Here is a 19,826-nt window from a genome sequence, read left to right as displayed (position 1 = left end):
TTTAATCGGAAATATGCCATTAATTCGTAATTTAGGAGGAAACTGTTATTTTGATAGGAACGTAGAGGTCTCGGCGTGTTGTGTAGAGGGGAGCCACAAGTCTCACTGATGCTGATGGGGGCGCGTTCGAATGCATTTTCTGGAAGCGTCCAAACAGCGGAGGAATGTCGCAGTGTCTCACGTCCCGAGCGTTTACCCTACGTCCATTCTCTAGTTAAATTCCACTTGTTATGCATGTAAAGCCTGGCTAACTGTGTAGTGTAACAGTTAAGTTAGGCATGAGTATAGTATAGCCTGGGCTAAGGACTGCGTGCTGTTTGGCACAGGATTGCTGTCCTAAACGAACTTTTCGTATTACATGGAATCAGTATAAGTACCAGTTTAGGAGCCAGTTATAACAATTAATTAGTCTGAGTTAATTGTCCTAAAATGATTGGTAGCCTCCGAATGTAAGTCAGGACACTTGGCATATCAAGCCACAAGTGGTAATAACATTATTATTAAACAAATTATTACACTCAGGTCAGGATTAGAAAAGGGCACTGGAATACCCACTCCTTTGGCATTGCCTCTTAAAAACCTTTCCCCAGGATGAATATCAAATATTACAGATTCATCAAGTGCTATTGACTATAGATATTTTATAGCCGTTTATCCAACTCCGTGGAATTCATTTTTGTTTCCATATATGGCAAAGTTTCCTTTCAGTGTTCTTGACATTGATGAAGGTGAAAATTAGTTTGATGTTCTTATCAACCCTCCAACCACTTCAAATTCTGACTCAGTCATGCTGCACCGCTTGACTGCTTATCTCCACCAGTGCAAGATTAGTACTGTATAAGGTCGAACAATGCTCTCGAGAACTACCGCAGGGCAAAGTGATCTATCGCTTCTGCTCTTACATTAGTATTGTACTTCCTTCACCATTACCGATAGTAGACATTTAGTTTTGCCCAATAAACTACACTGCCATTATACTAAGAGCGCTTCATGTTTAGCATGCTCTGCACTGTATAGGCCTATCTTCCAGAGATGAAACATACGAGTTCATTCAATGTCAGTTTTGGCTTCCCAATCATCATAAATAATCATTTGAATCTGTTATAATAAAAATGTTCATGAAGTCCATTATTTTACACATAAAGCAGCCGGGGAATCAGTATCGAAACCTTGTCATGAACGCGATCTTTGAAAAAATTTAGTTTCATTCATCTACACTCCACTTCACCATCATGAGTTTCACCAGTATAAGTCTGTGAGTCGATAGGAACTTCATATCAGACACTAGTGGTTATAAGCCAAAGAACCTTGAAAATCCTGTGATGTTCCTCTTAGCATAAAGGCAACTCAAAGATGCTCAGATATCAGTCTCATCCTCACTGTCCCACACAGTCCACCAACAGGGGCCAGCGGGTACGAACGTCCCATCTCAGAGCTACTAACATTAGTGAGTCAACTTTGAAACGACTAGTGAGTTACCAGCAGTGGCTGTGAAACCAGATTTGTGTAGGGTAATATAGTGTCCAGCAAACAGTGAATTTGTAAGAACAAAACTTTATTGATAATTTACACCAACCTCAGAAAAACTTTACTTAGTGATACTGTACTGGGATCCATTGCCTAGCAACACACAGAGTAACTAGGTTGGGGAATTTTCTTTCAGTTGAAATGTATATGGAATAAGTTCCTATAAGTGTGTATGGAAAATCTGCCTTCCCCATTACATAATTTCCCCAGTTACGGAGTAACTAAAATTTCATGAAAGCTTTTTATATACTTGTATTTAATTACTCAAAGAATGCAGAGATTATAAAATTAAAATGGATAAAATATGAATGTATACATACAATCTACACACACACACACACACACACACACACACATATATATATATATATATATATATATATATATATATATATATATATATATATATATATATATATATATATATATATATATATATATATATATATATATATATATATATATATATATATATATATATATACATATAGATATATATATGACCTGATTCTCATATATAGGTTCTATATAGGTTAACTGTATCTTCACGTAAGATACAACTAACACGTGTATTTTCCTTAATAATTACACAGGGCCCTGTTGCTAGTATTACGCTGTTTACTTATGAGTGAATGAAATCACATCAGCGACCAGAATTTAAGCTTAAACCTTGTCCATTGTTGTGATGACTTTGGTTTAGAAGTCTTCGCTCGATGGGGATTGCACTGAAGCATCACTATGGCTTTTATGTTCCACTTCCTCAAACTGAATCGTAACTTTTTTCTTATTTTTTCAAACCCCCATCATCAAATACTCTGCTATTAAAATTTCTGGTACTTTCTATTCGCAAAACCACCTTTCTAGCACACTGAAGTGTACCTCCATGTGCTAGAAAGGCGTTTTCCTGTTAGAAACTACTAGAGCTGTTCAAAAGAAAATTGACTTTCCTATTTATCCTTTTTACTTTTTAGGTTATTTAGGAATAAATAAAGCAAATAAACTATTTATGATTCACTAATCTTTAGGATAAAGCTTTTTTTACGAAAAGCTTAGTACTATTTAATCTTGTATTACTTCTATATTAGTTTTCATGTCTATAATTATGAATTGGCTGTCTTGATATAGTAAAATGTCTTTTTATCGATTAAGTTTTTCATAATCATGAAAATGTTTAGAAGACAAATGTTAAGACTGAAATGACAATTACCTTCCAAGATTAGTGTCCATTATCTGCAGCAATCTAAAACGCCAGATGTGTACAGTCATTTATCATGCTAACTTGTGGATCCATCTTTATCAGTGGTAGTCGGTTATCTTCTTGGCCTCAGAGTTTTTCAGCTTTCTCATCTGGAAGGCTTCAACATTTCCCAGAACATTCAATTAAAAAAGATATTCTAGACTCTCTTTACAAGAAAGGTACTCAGAGATGAGTTTCACTTTTATCTTGTGAATAAATGAATTTTTGAGGCAGGATATATGGAGTTTCTGTAACCCATGATTTCCTCTGAAAACTAACAAATATGAATAATAATTTACACATTCATGGCATAAGGCAGTCCCCGGTTTACAACGGGTCCGGCTTACGACGCTCCAAGGTTACGACGCTTTTCAAATATATTCGTCAGAAATTATTTCCCGGTCCAAAACGGCAGAATAATAAAAATTTGGAGGGTTTTTTATGAAAAACTCAATAAAAATGCAGTTTAAATTGTTTTCAATACACCCAAAGTATTAAAAGTAAGGTTTTCTTAGGATTTTTGACGATTTTCGACGATTTTTCGGTTTACGACGCGGCGTAAAAGCGGAACCCCATCGTAAACCGGGGTGCCTGTATATGTAAAAAATGATTATATTACAAAAAGAATTCCTAATTTTCCAAATTGAACCAATAGATAAATAAAATAAGCATAATAAAAAAAAAAGGGCAGGAAGTCCTAAGAAATAATAGATTAATGTCATGGCAGAAATATTCGAACAAAACGTTTTAATTCCTACTAGGAAGAAGTGTGTGTGTGTGTGTGTGTGTGTGTGTGAAGACTGATGTTTATATAGAGATGTACAGTATTTAATAAAGTGAAAATTGTCAAATATGGCTTAGAAAAATAAGCCATATTTTGTAAATATACAAGTGGAGCATTTATTAATTCTTTGTTTCTGCAACGTTTCAAAGATTGTTTCCCAATTTGGTCTTCTGCAGCGGTTCTTTCCTAGACAGTGACCCCCCCAATTGTTTTAACCTGGTATGTATCCACCTTTGAGGCATGTTTAGTACAAGCCCGTTGGGGAGTGCTGTAAAAACATAAACAAAAGACTGTAAACATAAAGATAATGACCCCTAAGAAATATTAGTCCTAGATAATGACCCTGAAAACCCTTGGGGGTCACTATCTAGGAAAGATCCTCTGCAGCTAACTCATATTGTGAATTGGTTGACAAATAAGTGTTCTATTAAACTTCTTATCCCAGATCGACTAAACCTCTGGCACCGTTGTTTGATTAGCTCATTGATTATTTCTCTAAGTTTAATTTTACTTTTGGATGTCTTTTCAGTGGAGCCCTTAGGCTCGTAGCATTCTTCTCTTTCAATTATGTTTGCAGCCTTGCTAATAATAATAATGATAATAATATTAATAATAATAATTTAGCTGCGTGCAAGGTAGACCTCATCTGTCATCACTCAAATATGTTAAGTGCTGATGTTCTTACGTTAAAATTAAAAATTTCTGTGAAGGAAATGTCAGATGCCCAGTGTATGTGAACAACTAAGGAGTTACCTGAAGTAATAATTTATTGATTTTCAAACGTAGATGATAGCTCACGTATATTATAAAATTTACTGTACAAAGACTTTATCATGGATGTCTGATATTGAATATGTGAAGTATTTTCCATATTTCCTAACATATTTTTCTTTTCTATTTTTGAATTGTAAAATACATCTCATTAGGAAGCTACTACTATTATTATTATTATTATTATTATTATTATTATTAAGAAAACAATAAAGGTTATAGAATCAGAGAAAAATCATAATTTTCAAGAACCTACAGTAGTATATAAAGTGATCAGTATGAAAAATGGGTATAGTAATATTTGTGGTAGACTTACAGCATAGACTAGAATGATGTTCTTGAAGTATCTTAAGAGCATCGAAATTATTTAATGGGCAAATAGAAAACTTCCTTAGAGCTTGCTCGATCTTTGTTATGACAACTTCAGTCAGTTCATTGAAGGTTAACATTTCAGTTTGCATTTGCAATGAAAGGCTTATCTCTGGGACATTAATATTATGCCTCTCTAACTCATTCCAGGTTCAGCTTTACTTAAAAGGTTCTCCAATAGCAAAGACTATGAGAGCGCTGCAGTGGGACAAAATCGCCGGGAAGCTTTCCCTGATAAACAAGGATGTGCCGGGTACTAGCGACATTCCCAGTGGACATATTCTGGTCAAGGTTGCCTACAGTGGTATATGTGGAACCGACCTTCACATCATGCAAAAGGAATTTCGCTCTGCTGACAAAGTCATCCTTGGGCACGAATTCTCTGGCACTGTGGTCATGGTTGGTCCCAGCGTCGATCTAGTCAAAGTTGGCAATAAGGTGGTCATCGATCCAAACACCCACTGCAATCAGTGTCGATTCTGCTACCGCGGTCAGCCCAACTTCTGTGCAAATGGAATGGCAACCTCTGTTGGGCTCTTCACAGACGGTGGTTTCAGTGATTATTGTCTCGTTCACGTCAAACATGTGATCAAATTGCCGGATTCTTTTCCATTAGATAAAGGAGCACTCTGCGAACCATTTTCTTGCATCATACGTGGCTGGGATAATTTAGGGGCCATTGCCGATGATTCCCAGATTCTTATTCTGGGTGCTGGCATTATCGGCTTACTGTGGGCATCTCTCTTCCACCATCATGGGTACCGTGATGTCACCATTACAGAAATAGCAGAAGGAAGGAGGAAATTAGCGAAGGATCTAGATCTAGGCTACCAAGTGTGCCATCCTGATGATGTTCAGCGTAAATTCGCCGATGTCGATCCAGGATTACATGGATATGACATCATTGTCGACTGCACAGGGGTTCCAAAGGCACTTGAAGCCGCATTCCCGTTGTTGCGCTGCGGAGGTAAATTCTGCATGTTTGGCTGTTGCCCCAGAGTTTCTGAAATAACTATCAACCCTGCTGACATAATGCTAAAAGAACTCACGATTGTCGGGTCGCAAGTCAACCCATTTACAATCTCGAAGGCTGTAAGCCTGGTGCAGAGCATGAGTGAGAGATACCTCGATTTTGAACGTCTTGGAATACGCTTCTTCCCTCTGGAGAAGTATGAGGAGGCAATAAGAATGCTGAAAGCTGGTCAGATTTCAAAGGCAATGTTTACATTCGTTAATTAACAAAATGGTGCCATACCACGGCAAAATACTGATTCCATTCATTTGACAAGTACTTTTGTATAATACACACTGTAGTTAAAGTAATGTTTTCCTAAAATGCGCTCTTCTGTAGGCAAGGCTCAGTCATTAAAAGATAAAGCATTTTTTCCTAAGAAAACAAGAAATCTTCCCTCTTAGTTGCTAAAGGTGTCTTCATGAAATACATGAAGACACATCTTTCTTACAGATCTTATAAGTGGACTTCATTCAGCTACCATGTAATAATGACGTTTGACAACAATCACTAAAATATGATTTGATATAAAATCACTTTCAGTTTATTACATTCAAGCACCTCAGGTCGAGGCCTTCACTAACACTTCAGTGCATTGCATATTTTCTCATACTGGAGGAGTTGCTGGTCTCAGGTGTGTGGAGCTGAAACAAAAAACAACTTCACATCAATATCCTGGAACTGAAGGTAGCCTTCCTGGCTCTCCAAAGAGTGTCAGGATCGAGTGATGGGACACTCGGTGGTGTTGATGAGTGACTACACCACAATAGTGGCATATGTCAACAAGCAAGGAGGCCTAGTGTCTCATTCGCTTCACCTGTTGACAGTGCAGGTGCACGAATGGGCGGCAGCACACTCGGTGGAGCTATCAGCCAGATATAGTCCAGGCAAGAGGAATGTATTGGCAATGAAGCTCAGTCGCCAGGGTCAAGTGATAGGGACAGAATGGTCCTTTCACATAGACATTACGGAAAGGTTCTTTGACATTTGGGGTCTACCTTCCATCGATCTGTTGGCCACTTGGCACAACAGGAAGCTGCAAGTGTTTTTTCCATCATTCCAGACCTATGGGCTGTAGCAGAAGATGCCTTCCAACAGCCATGGGACAACCTGGACACACACCTTCTTTCTGTTTTGTCTGATTCACAGGGTGATGAACAAAGTAATGATCAACCTGAATCTCAGAATGACCCTCATGGCTCCCAAATGGCCACATGCTGTATGGTATCCGGACCTGCTAGCTCTACATTCCGAGGCGGCGAGAGTTTCACCCAACAAATAAATTTGTGAAGTAATTTGTATTTTTCTTAACTATACAGACCTGAGGTCTACAATTTTAGGCTCACCTCATGCCACCCCCTCAGTTTGATACCTGGGCCGAAAGGCAAAGTGAATGCTTACCGGTCAAGTGGGTGGGACCCCCACCTGACACCCAGTAGTTAACTACCTAATCACCATGTTTAAAAGTTAAACGGCCGTTTCCAGCTGCGCTGAGCATATTCCTATGTAAAGACCTCAAGTTTGTATAGTTTGGAAAAATACAAATTACAGTAGTTTGAAAATTTGTCATTTTACTGCAAATTACAATGTGTTCATGTTTACCTTTGCTTGTGTAGGATAATTAAAGACTGTTAACACTGGGGTGACGCATTTACTAAGAATACTGGGAGTTACCTATATTGTAGTGCATCAAATTTACTCTTTCTGACAGAGATATAACATTTGCCAATGGATACTACCATTCAGTAAAGGATAAGAAATATTCATAAAAACTAATATCTCCAAGGCCAGTTCAACACGCTGATTAACGATAAACTACTTTGCTTTAGCAAAAATAAAAAAAATAAAAATAAAAGTTTCATGCATAACATGTATGACATTACTCTCTCTATAGATCTCAAGAGTTAAACTCTTTCATACTTACGAGATAATCTTGTTTGAAACCAACATAAGCACACATAAATATAAAAAAATACAATGTAAAATATAAAAATAAAAAATTAGTATTTCATTCATTTCCTTCTACTTCACAAGCCTTTAATCACCGAGGTACTGCCTGAGTGTTGGGCTTTGGCATCTTCTGCAGAAGAGCCTGAATTTCTTTGCGCTCATCATAGTTCTTCCACAGTTCATAAAGATTCAGAATGTATCGTGTTATCTCCATGATTCTATCTAAATCAGTATTCAGCTCGGCAAACCACTGCTTGCAGTCTTTCTGATGAACCACACATGCCATATTAATGCAAGCTGAAAAGAAACATGTATCTTACTAAGGGATTCAGAGCATGAAACACGGTTTTTCGGCAACACCTTTTTATCAAAGCATTGGATAAAGGTGGAAGTTGGCAAGAGTATATTTTTGAACCCTACCTAATTTTTTCGAGTATTATTTAGTACCCAAGTTCAATAGTTCTGGTACTTATCGGAGTAAAAGTGTTTCCTATGCCAGAGCCATTAATATCGCAGGTAAGGGTTTTGAACACAATAGTGATGTTAGCCTATGACGTCATGAGGCTCCACCCACAGTGAAGAGAAGTTTACGCACACGTGGAAAATGTCTCTTCACTGTGGCTCTGCCCCACTTGCCAATGACATATTCATGAACTGATATTAATACCCATCCTAGGCTTCAGCGATATCAATGATGGCAAGCAGGATTTGTCACAGTCCCACTTGACTGCATTATCATTCTCAATAAATTTATTATTATTATTACTGTTATATTATTTTGTAGAGGTTTCATCGCAACTTCCACAGCAGTTGTTGGGACTTAGATGCTAGCTTGGAATTCTTCCATTTTCTATATTACTTCTACTTTACAAATAATGCAATGTATGTAATCCATCCACATAATGAACCAGTCTGTAGCTCACTGTTAGATCTACATCTATTCAGGGCGGAAATGCAAAAAGAATCCATTTTGTTTTACCTCAGGTTTCAACACTATAGCCTTCTATTTGCAGCAAGTCAGGAGCGGTCACTACAAGTAGAATTCAAATGAAAAGCAGTGATACCTCATTTCTCTCAATTGTCTAACAGCTCCTGCCCACACTTCTGGGGTGGCCAAGTAGCTATTACTCACTACAGAAATAATTACCTATTCACGCTATAGTAAATCTTGCCATGGGTCTTCTCGCTTGTATACAAAGTGGCATGCCGTAGTACAAATGCAGTCTTGCACCCACGGGAACAATTCCATATCCTGCTGGCCATTACCGAATAGATGAAGCCTAGATTACCAGTTCTCTACCAAGTTTTCCCACTGCCTGGCCTACTAGCTCTTGAACTGCTTTGCCTGTTGCACTCCTTGCTTGCTCTTGAACTGAGCAGTATGCTACCTACTCTTCACCAAAGTCAATAAAAAATGATGACATACACAAAGGACATGGTGTACATTTGATCCAGACTTGACCTTTCTAGCTCCTTCCTGTTTCTGGTCTTCCTCTCTTGTGGCATTTTTGTCATCTTCTTACCTCTATGACCTACGACAACAGGCCTCTAATATCAAAAGCATAATGTTTCCACCCCTACAATCATGAACACCTGCATAAAAAGCACTGGATTATTTGTTATTCACAAGCTCATAACCTATCAACTGGGCCATTCATTCCAATCATCTACCCGAAGGTTGTTTCTCCAGCAGCTCTAGTCTCCCCGCTAAAATGCAATTCAAGAAATTATAAGACTGATGGGTTTGATCAAATAACTGATTTCCATAACATAAACCATGCTTTTTCGTACATACCTCTCACATACAATGAGTTCCCTTCCCCCTGTTATCTCCAAACTACACATGCAGGTGAGGCTGTTACCTAGCTGGAATTGATTTGAAAGGACAAAGCTGTGTAAGCACCCTACTGCCTACCAAACAAACATTTTTTAACTGCTATTAAAGGCTGAACTGTGTATCCTGACAAATTAGTTTGAGTGGAAAAAGTCATAAAAAACAAAGTCTAAAGACTTCCAGCACTACATTTTGGTTTCTTACCTTAGACTGCTGAACAACAGGTTTGCATGTCATAAGCTTGTTTTCAACAAATTTAACTGAACTGCTTCATTTCGTTAGGGGATATAGCAGAAAATCCTACACCAGATGCAGATTTGGAACCATCAGTACATAGTACATTGCACAGTCTAAATGTTCTTTGTGAGTCATTCTATCTCACTGGAAAAAACTGGTTAGTCACCACTTTCAATGTATATGGATTTAATTTGGGGAAGACCTAATACAATTCCAGTACAAATTTTGAACCCTTCTTATGAATTGGATCTAAACATTTTTATGATAATTAACCCTATACTTAGCTTTCATAATCAAGATTGATCTGACAGCTTACCAAGTTGCATGGACCAGCATTTTTTATCAGGTTGAATACAATTTTGCTCCTTCATTGCCCTCTTACAGGCAAATTTAGAGTCTTTAACATATAACAGGAAAACTTTTATTCCCTTTCCTCCCAGATCATTAAGCCTCAAGTGGAGATACTACCCTAACAACTAAGACATCACAATTTCCTACTTCTAACTTCTAATAAAATTCCTGTATTTTAGGTCAGGTCCTGATCATGGAGAAATTTTACCTAGATATTATGTAGAATATTCTCTACCAATCTGGCTGCTGTCCCAACATATTAATGGAAATATGACTATTAGTTGCTGAAGGCACTCAAAACTCCTCAGATCTTCATCATCAGACTAAGAGCTCATTGTACTTGCAATAACATGAGCCCTTCCTCTACCCGGTGATAAAGCCTTTGTTGCAACCATCCTCAGCTGTAGCACTGCAACTCTACCTCAGAGAGAGAAAACCTTGGAAAAAACCTGGGAACCAACTGGACTCAGCCAAATAAACACAACAGTTACTCTGCCAAGACAAGACTAATCTGATCAATATGATCATTTTTCCACTTACTGACTTGAAAAGGATTATGGATGATTATCAGATGCACTTTGTACATTGCAACCCTATAGTATGCACAATTATATCTTTGGGGTGAGGTGATCGCCGCTTAGGTGTCTAAAAAGAGGTGTTTCTCATTAGCAGTCATGCATTCATTTTTGCATCTCAATGAGATTTAACCAGTGATGCTGACCCCACATTCTTTTCTGAGATGCATATTCACTGTCACATGTAAGTAAATTCTATTGATTTATGAGGAAAAAACAGAGGATCTGTCCAAATGTAGGGAAAATATTTTTTTCATGATAAAACATGATTTTCATAAAAACCCATTAATTGTGAATAACCTTATTTAATGAATACCCGAGTTCTCCAGGCCACACCAACTTGCCAAATCTTAAGAGAAAAAACCAGTGCAGATGCCAAGAATATATTCGTCTATTCCTCAAGGTGGCATTCTTCTGTGCATTTCTTACAAATTCTATTTGCTACCAAATATACTGCAAGTAAATCCATAACCCAAGTAGTATTAGTATACTTCCTAAGTATTATATGTAACTGCACTTTAACCACTTACCTAAAGCTATCTCATAAGGAGGGAAAAGCAGGCATACATCTGTTCGAAGTGAGTCGTTTACAATTCGCCAGGCTAGCTGCAAAACTTCTCCTTCTAGACCAAGATCTTGCATATATATGACAAGTGGTCTGTAAGAAATGCATTTTTGTAATAAAATGTTTTTCCTGAGTCATATCTACAACAATGATTTTGCATTTAATTACTATTATAAGAGTTATATTTATCATATTTTGAAGGTTAATACACCACTACAACAAATTTATTTACATCTACTGAAATATTTTCATTCACATGCATTAATCATATAAATGACCTATAAATCTAATTTAAAAATTCCATCACTAAATAATGAAGCTGAATAAAAGTAATAATAACTGTGCTATTTAAAAACACTATTAATTTTGTAACAGCCATATTTTGCAAAACGTTTTACCTCTTTACTTTAAAGGTCTCTGGCCAAATGAACCAGCATTAGTTACCCAACCTGTTCTTTCAAATTACGTTTAATTGCTAGAAGTACCTCCTGCTCACCTAGGGCTGGCCCGAAGGATTAGACTTAACATGGCTAAGAACCAATTGGTTACTTAGCAATGGGACCTACACCTTATTGTGGAATCCGAACCACATTATAGCAAGAAATGAATTTCTATCACGAGAAATAAATTCCTCTAACTCTTCATTAGCCGGCCGGAGAGTCGAACTCGGGCCTAGCGAGTGCAAGGCCACAACTCTACCAACTCACCCAAGGAAGAATTAGGATATTTCACAACTTAAGATCTAAATGCAAACAACAGGACTGCACTTTTATATGTGAAAATAGATTAGTACTTATATTGCTCATCTGAAGGATTTGTTTTTAAATAAGTCAACATAACTGTCCAACTAAATGGGAAGCAACAAAGGGAAGATTAGAATTTTAACATATTCAAACCAGTGGACACTAAAGACAAAATTTCCTTTGAGGCATCCACGAAATTAACACCTCATTTATAAATAATAATAATAATAATAATATTCAGTAATCGTTTCCTCCTTGCTTATCAGTATTTTTGCAAGTTTGGTGTATGATATCATCAGTTCTATCAAGAGCCACAAAACTCAGCTGATTAATAATAAAACAAACAGTGCTTCAATACTAACCTGTATGGCTGATAGACTATTAAACAACAATCTAAGCTTTCCAAAAGGTAAAATTCACACTCCAGAATGTGAGTTGTGCGATACGGAAATTCTGAATTGTAGGCATACGCAAATTTGTTTTTCACTGAAAAAGAAACAGAACGCATTAATACTAAGTACTGTATTTCAATTCCACGATTATTACCTTCAATGTTAAAATGTCTTGACCGACTGATTGATTTCATGTTCTCCAGCAGTGGGACAACTAAAGTCATTGATGCTGATTTCATTTGTTAAGAATGACAAAATTTATATAAAACCTATGGACATGATGACTAGATTGTATATATATAAAAATTAAACCTATAGCTTTTGCAGACGACCTGCTTCTGATACAAATCTAAAAGTGCCACTGGCATCGTAAACAACTTCTTCCAAAAACTTTGGTAGAGTGCAGTTTCCCATCTTCTGGGCATTTTCCTGTACTTCCAAGGAAATATGACACTCGTAATTTCTTTCATTTTGTTCTCCCCTAAGCCTCCCACCTCGTCAAGGGGTTGGGATCAGGGGGATATGACTGGGGAAACTATTGGAGTATTTAATGAAGTGAAGAGTTTATTGAAAAAGAGGAATTTATCCATACAGAGTATGAAAAGAAGTGTAAAATATACTTATGATCGATTGTGTTGTATGAATGTGAAATGTGGATGATTAGTCAGACAACTGAAAATAGACAAAACATCAGAAAAATGGATGTGAAGGAGGGTTTTGGATGTGTCATGGACAGAGAGTGTTATAAATGAGAGTCAGAAAAAATGGATAATGAAAGAAATATTAAAGCAAAATTCTGAAGACAATTTTAATTTTGGGGAATGTGCTTAGGAGTGAGGGGCTAGAAGGGGTTACATAATGCAAGAAAAATCAAGGGATGGAGAGTGAGGATATAACTGATGGCAAAACATATGGATGGAGATGTATTGGAAACCCATGATTACCACCATCTTAGAGATTTGGCATACTGAAGAAGACCACACTTTAAAATACGAGACAAAAGGAGATCATGATACCATTCTTATGCTCCTTCATTCAGTGGTACCTCACAGTTAGTTTCATCATTCTATAGGATCTATTTTATATCCCTTAACAAAGTAAAAATGAAAATAACCTAGATCTGCATTTGTTAAATCACAAAGTAAGTTAAATTTCTGTGATAATGCAATTGAGACATGTTAACAGCAATAACACAACCACTGAATTTGTAAAGTAACTTCATTATCCATCAATTTTCCATTAATACACAAAGATATGCTCATAGTAAGACTGTTTTGAAAATAAAAAATGTGTAGCATTACAAGATACAATTAATTTTCAATTAGAAAAACTGATTTAATTTAGTTTCATAACATTGTAACATTTGTGTAATCTGAGAAGTATATACTTAATAACAATATAAGTGTAATGTTTTGGTGCTTATATTGTACAAATTAATTTTGATGAAAATATTTTGCAGATACATCATCAAATCTAAACTGATACCAATTTCCAATGATAACTCACCTACAGTTTGACATGTAGAGATAAGTCTACTGTTAGATATTACACCAAATTCTTCAACTTTTGAGCTCAAGAAAACACTAGTCGGGGCCAACAAGAGAGGATCAATGCATTTCAAAGAGTTCCTAGCGTAAAATCTCTTTAAAAAGGTAGTCGCGGTTGCAATAACTTGCTGCCTCAGCTTTAAAGTTTCACCCAGCTGTTGTATAACTGCAAAGAAAAGAACACTTATCAAATTGATCAAAGATACATTGATAATTGCTTATGTTTCAAAGTTAGATTTTAATGAAACCATTGCCATATGCTTGTTACTTATTAGCTTCTTCAGATCATTCATGATATTTCGGTTTGAAGAAGTTTGACAGACATTGAAAAATGATGGTCTTATTAAAATTCAAGAAGGTACAGCCGTGCACTGGTATTTCATTGTGGATTTATCCTACTTGCTTCTATTTCTATACTGTTGCAGTCCTAGTCAAACTCAGTAAAATTTAAGTTATTGGTACAGTAAACTTTATTATCGACGAATATTCACCCTTCACCCTACCAATACTGTAGCTGGAATACATAAAAATGATCAAGATAATGCCCCAAAAATATGTGTATAATATAACAAATCTTACTGTACTTTGTAGGCAATACACACACACACAAATTATACTAGAGCATTTCAATAACTACACATGAGTTTGCAATCTGAAAAGGAGACAGAAAGACAGTGCAGAGAGAGATTAAATGATTTACCACTTGCTTCCATTTCAATTATTTCATGCCCTTATTTCATAAAAAATCTCCCCAATGCTAACAGGTAAAATATATTTCAAGTTGGAAGAGAAGTGACAAAATATACAATTTACCCTAATTATATATCCTTGCCATTATCTTTTCCAATTAAATACTGCACAATAAACAACAAAAAACTTTATAAATAATATATGTAAAAGGGAGAGAGAGAGATATATGAAATTTTTATGATAAAATAGTTTTATATATACTTACCAAGTACAGTAATTACATAGCTAACAGTTTTTATTATCTATATATTGCTGAAAAATATAGCATGGTAAGTAACCCACACTACTGTACTTCAATATTTTACCATCACAACATGAATCATATACAGGTAGTATTGTACAATACTTACAGTTGGCGAAAAATATCATGATCTTGTGATATTCTACTTCAGTAAGAACCTCCAAGTCAGCCTGTCGCTCCTGAATCAAATCTTGACTATCAAGGACCCATTGTTGGCTGGAAAAAATAACACTGTTGTAAAAACTTAATGAAATTATGTGTCACGATACCACACATTACTTTTTTCCACCCCATTCCTCCTGCACATCCACTACATTAATTCTTCCCACCTTCAAAATACTTTCCATTATATTTCCTGGTGCTCTGATGCTTTCCAAAACTGAAACTGGTTCCCACCATTCCTAGGACCAATTCCAGCCTTGCTCTGCAACTTTGAAAGTGTATTAAAGCCTTTAACACCATTTACTTTTACTATTCCTTTTACATTTCCAGTACAGTACTAATATTTGGCATAAATATTTTTAAAATTAATTTTTTTTCAAAGTGCCCTCTATCAGCCTATCAGGTAGCCTAAAAGGGCAATAATCATACAAAGCTGTTTGGCAAAAGAATACTGTAGGTTTGGTTCCTTGAAGGGAATTTGGGTATACGGTTCAATAAAGGTAGATGGCTACCAGATTGAAATCCAAATTTTTTCTTTCGTGAGCATTACAGACACTAAAAATATATGAATGTAATAATAGCAAATCTTACAAACTAACAAACTGTTATTTACAAATATTTATAATATGCCCAAGCTTGTATAATACCTTTTCTGCCTAGCTGAACTTACAAAATCATGGAGTAAAATAACATAAATGAGAATAGCTCCTTATTTCACAAGCACCTAACTACCACTAGATTCTTTAAATGCACACCATAGGTAAGAGCTATGTTGTCCTCCAAAATTTAATTGCACGTCTGTGAAAAATATGTTACAGACGGCTAAATTTCCTGTATAAAACAATCTTCTCGGTGCAAACCAACCCTGAGTCTGAACAAACTGCAGTCAAACATCATCATCAGTTTTTTCTTTTGTGGCGTCAGATTCGAAACAAGATCTCTCTGACAGGCTGTAGAAACAATTAAAACATACTAAAGTTTACATATATTTACATTTTTCATAGGTAAACAGACTAGAGCCTTTTAGGTATAAAATTTTATTCCTCGGTGCAAGCTGAGAAATGATTTTTGAAACCTGGAGGTAGGTGGGTCAACAGTGCTGGTCAATTTCCGAGGTAGTACCCAATGCGGAGCTGTTCTATAGTTCTGCCATGAAGACTCCACCAGCCGAATTTTAGCTACATGCATACCAGTCATCACTCGCATATGAAATGACACAGGGGTGTACTGAGGGAGACCCAAGGCTGGGTTAGGTTAGTTTAAGCCTTGCATAGTATACCAAGTTTAAACTGAAGACTATTACTGCACCCGTTTGGTTCGGTAGCTATCAGGTCACATGCAAAATGGGCGCCGAGTTTAGTACCAGCCCCGGTGAAACTTTACTTCAGTGGCGCAGCCTGATTCCCGCCAGTCGTCAACAGGGACAGGGTCCTCATACATAAATACGACATAACCTTTCTCATAATGCTAGGACCTGACCTAATCAGATCTCACCAACCTAACCTAACTTAGGGCAACGTACCCTGACCCCCAAAAAGGCCGTGATCTGTCCTGGCCGGCAACTGGCGGGAACAAGGCCGTGCAACCGAAGTAAAGTTTTACCCCAGCCCCTTGAGGGTGAGCGCAAAAACATAAAGAAAACGTAGAAAGACTGTAAACATCAAGAACACAAAAGGCATAGCCTAACCATATAAACATAGCCTATGCAAGAGGCGGCACAGATTATGATCGCTGACCGGAGGGAACCAAGCCGCGGTAGTAGTCTTCAGTTTTACCAAGCTAGGCTATTAGGCTACCTGCAGTGAACCGAATAAGATAGGCTTAATGAACCTCCCCCCCCCCCGCCCCCCCAACAACCCTTAGGTTCAAAAATACTTACTAATGAGCACTCTGCCAAAAATTCCCAGCCATCTCGAAATGTTTCAATACGACAAATGGCACGCGAAGAACGGGAGCACAATTTTATTCCAATTAACGACAGAAAAACGGTCGAGAGTTAAGACTCGGATATAAACATCAATTGGAAGTCGGGAAACGGCTCGGTTGACGCCTCTATAACGGCACCTCCATCTGGACCCCAGAAAACTGTCATATAAAGTGAAAATTATGTAAATGCTTCAAGTTTATTTCTGTTGGGGGGTTTATATACTTTACAGTGGAGTTAAAATGACATGGAATATTGAACAGTAAACATCTGAAGCGTTTGATGGCATTATATATATTTTGTTTCAACGAACTGCTTGTCATTTCGTTGTTTTTCAGGTGCAAAAAAGATTTCACAGCACCTCTTGGTGCTTGCATTAGGCGAACAAATTCACCCATTTTCATATGGAGAGTTTGTGCATTTTCATACTAATACTTGTTTTTAATTTTCTTTTTGATGTGGCATATTTCAAACACAGTTACTCTTTCTGAGTAGGTTTATGAATCGTATATTCGAATAGGTTCAGCTTCTAAAGATCTCTCGTTATCCGCTGGTGCGATGGATAGTCTGCGGATGCATTTAGTGGGCTAAATATATCTCAAATCCAAAATTCCCAAATGGGTACAAGTGTTGCTAATTTTGTCCAGCAGAATATCCCAACAGAAATTCTAAAAAAAAGTCCCCACTACAGGGTAGAGATCCTTACACGAACTATATAGATGCTTCAACAACTGGGCTCTAAATGCAGTTTTATTTCTAAGTAGAAAAATACACATAGCCTAATAGATTCTTTAATGAAATTTGATGTCATGAAAGTCAGTTAAACAATGAACTTAGTAAACTTTACAGTGAGGGAGCCAAAATTACCTTATAATCAACTCAGTATACACTGAAACTGAACATTTACTTCGGAGTCTATTTCTTTAGCAAAGTCGAAGCAGTTATTTCCTTACATTTCATGTTTTTCTGTTTTTGGTCTTTGATCAGCCATTAGAGAGAATTTTTTGGCAGAGTTAAGATTAACTTCTCTGAAGAAGTAATGTTCATAAAAACATAGTGTGTGTGTGTGTGTGTGTGTTTGTGTTTGTTTGTGTGTACTCGGTCCAGCCCCTTCCACTGGCTAATATTCGTTTGCGAAAATGCCGAAGAATTCATAGATTTAATACTATTCATGAAAACACGAGATCACACATTTCTTATGTATTAATTTATATATATATATATATATATATATATATATATATATATATATATATATATATATATATATATATATATATATATATATATATATATATATATAATTAGTAGAAAGGACGCTGTAAAAACCCTTATGTGTACCACATGAGCCGAACTGATGGCAGTAGCCCACTATAGACATTGTTAGGAGATGGTGGAAAGTAAGATGGAAGAAAGAGAGTGTGAACAGATGCACAGTTAAAAAATGAAAGGAGTTACAGCTGAGGGTTGAAAGGACACTGCAAAAAACCCTAAGTAATAATTACAGTGCACCTACAAGCAAGATGCACTGATGGCAATAACTTCCTAAGGAGACTTTTACTGCAGTTTTCATCTGAAAAAGGCCGCTCGTTGTTCACCTCGCTGGTATGCAGGAAAGCCAGTCATCAATTTTAAGAATTTATTTAACACTTACCTCCAGCACCTCCCAATTTATAGCATGCTCAAGCAACCTTAATTATCCCAATTTTATTCTGTTCAGCTGACCAATGACCAGCTCTCAAATTGCTTTTGTACACTGCGTGGTATTCAGAAAGATCCTCAGGATTTTCCACTTTTCGTCTTTCCTAGGGCACTGTTAACATGTTAGTAATATTCAACACCCTAAATTAATATTAAACAATATTAAATACCCTAAATTATCAAACCTGCATTTTTTGTTAGAAAAATGACAAAATTTTTAAATTTGCATTTTTCCTAACATACAAACCTGAGGTCCCTACATATGGGATTTACTTTTCAGCACAAGCTGGAGCTGGTCACTCAACTTAAAACAAGGTGGTTATTGGTAGTTGGCTGCCAACCGAAGGGGAGGAATCCCTCCCACCCAGATGGTACCATTCACTTTACCTTTTTGGCTCAGGAAGCAGAATGAGGAGGGCTAGAGGTGGGCAATTTATGCACAGTAAAGACCTCAGGTTTGTATGTTAGGAAAAATACAAAGTACTTTAGAAAATTGTCATTTGTTCCTACACGTATACAAACGCTCGCCTTTACATATGGGAGACTTAATCCTTGGTGGGAAGATTCTGAGCAAAACTCTGGACTGACTGGTAGTTGACCTCACCTGGGGCCTCTTTTCTGGTCATGTAAGATCAAAGGAAGGAGATCCATGCCTCTGATTTGTTGAACGTGTGATTTTCAACTGCCAGACTCTTGGGCTTTTGAAAAAATGAAAGGCAACGTCACTGGTTCGAAGATAAGGCTTGGATGAACCTGTATTGTAGGGAACAAAAAGCTGAAGATAACCAATAGGTTGTTCATTGTCAGTCCATATCTTCCCTTGCTAGAGAGAGGGTAGGAGTTGCATCTATTATTCCAAAAAGAGCTAGATTGTAGACAGCACATGACAGTTTGCTAACCATCCCTTAGAAAGGTTTAAAGAAGAGGTAGGAGGCCAGCCCACACGCACCATCTCTTTGCAGTTGTACTCCTTAGACAAGATGCTACCTGTCCTCAAGAGTTAGGTGATCTACATGAATGTTGAGCTGCCACCAAAGAACCAAGGAAAAAGTCCGAGGATCTATGGGTAACATCCCAAAGGTAAAAACGAGGGCGACTGTGGTCTGTTGTGACCACATTCCCGTCCTTAGTACTGTTCCGACGGGTTCTTCTTG

At 36.9% G+C, this 19,826-nt stretch overlaps 2 protein-coding genes across 6 annotated transcripts; one reads left to right on the top strand and one right to left on the bottom strand.

The window, feature by feature from the left end:
- Nucleotides 1-1,328: 1,328 nt before the first annotated feature.
- Nucleotides 1,329-7,703, top strand: LOC136839655 (D-altritol 5-dehydrogenase-like). Of its 5 annotated transcripts, none has more exons than XM_067105977.1 (2): nt 1,329-1,447; nt 4,839-7,703. In XM_067105977.1, the coding sequence occupies exon 2, from the start codon at nt 4,878-4,880 to the stop codon at nt 5,925-5,927; it is 1,050 nt and encodes a 349-aa protein (XP_066962078.1). In that variant the 5' UTR covers nt 1,329-1,447; nt 4,839-4,877; the 3' UTR covers nt 5,928-7,703. The 5 variants fall into 5 exon arrangements, with proteins under 5 accessions (XP_066962078.1, XP_066962077.1, XP_066962079.1 ...); XM_067105976.1 differs by having other exon boundaries at nt 1,339-1,470; XM_067105978.1 differs by having other exon boundaries at nt 1,441-1,643.
- CycC (cyclin C) lies at nt 7,332-17,540 on the bottom strand. Its single transcript, XM_067105982.1, has 6 exons — nt 16,927-17,540; nt 14,995-15,101; nt 13,854-14,060; nt 12,318-12,441; nt 11,178-11,305; nt 7,332-7,947 (listed from the first exon to the last, which is right to left on the bottom strand). The coding sequence occupies exons 1-6, from the start codon at nt 16,956-16,958 to the stop codon at nt 7,742-7,744; spliced, it is 804 nt and encodes a 267-aa protein (XP_066962083.1). The 5' UTR covers nt 16,959-17,540; the 3' UTR covers nt 7,332-7,741.
- Nucleotides 17,541-19,826: the final 2,286 nt, after the last annotated feature.

The sequence above is a fragment of the Macrobrachium rosenbergii genome, chromosome 6, assembly GCF_040412425.1.
Source record: "Macrobrachium rosenbergii isolate ZJJX-2024 chromosome 6, ASM4041242v1, whole genome shotgun sequence".
NCBI classification, from domain to species: Eukaryota; Metazoa; Arthropoda; class Malacostraca; order Decapoda; family Palaemonidae; genus Macrobrachium; species Macrobrachium rosenbergii.
Note: the sequence above shows the minus strand (reverse complement) of the source record. Positions and strands in the feature narration are given on the sequence as shown.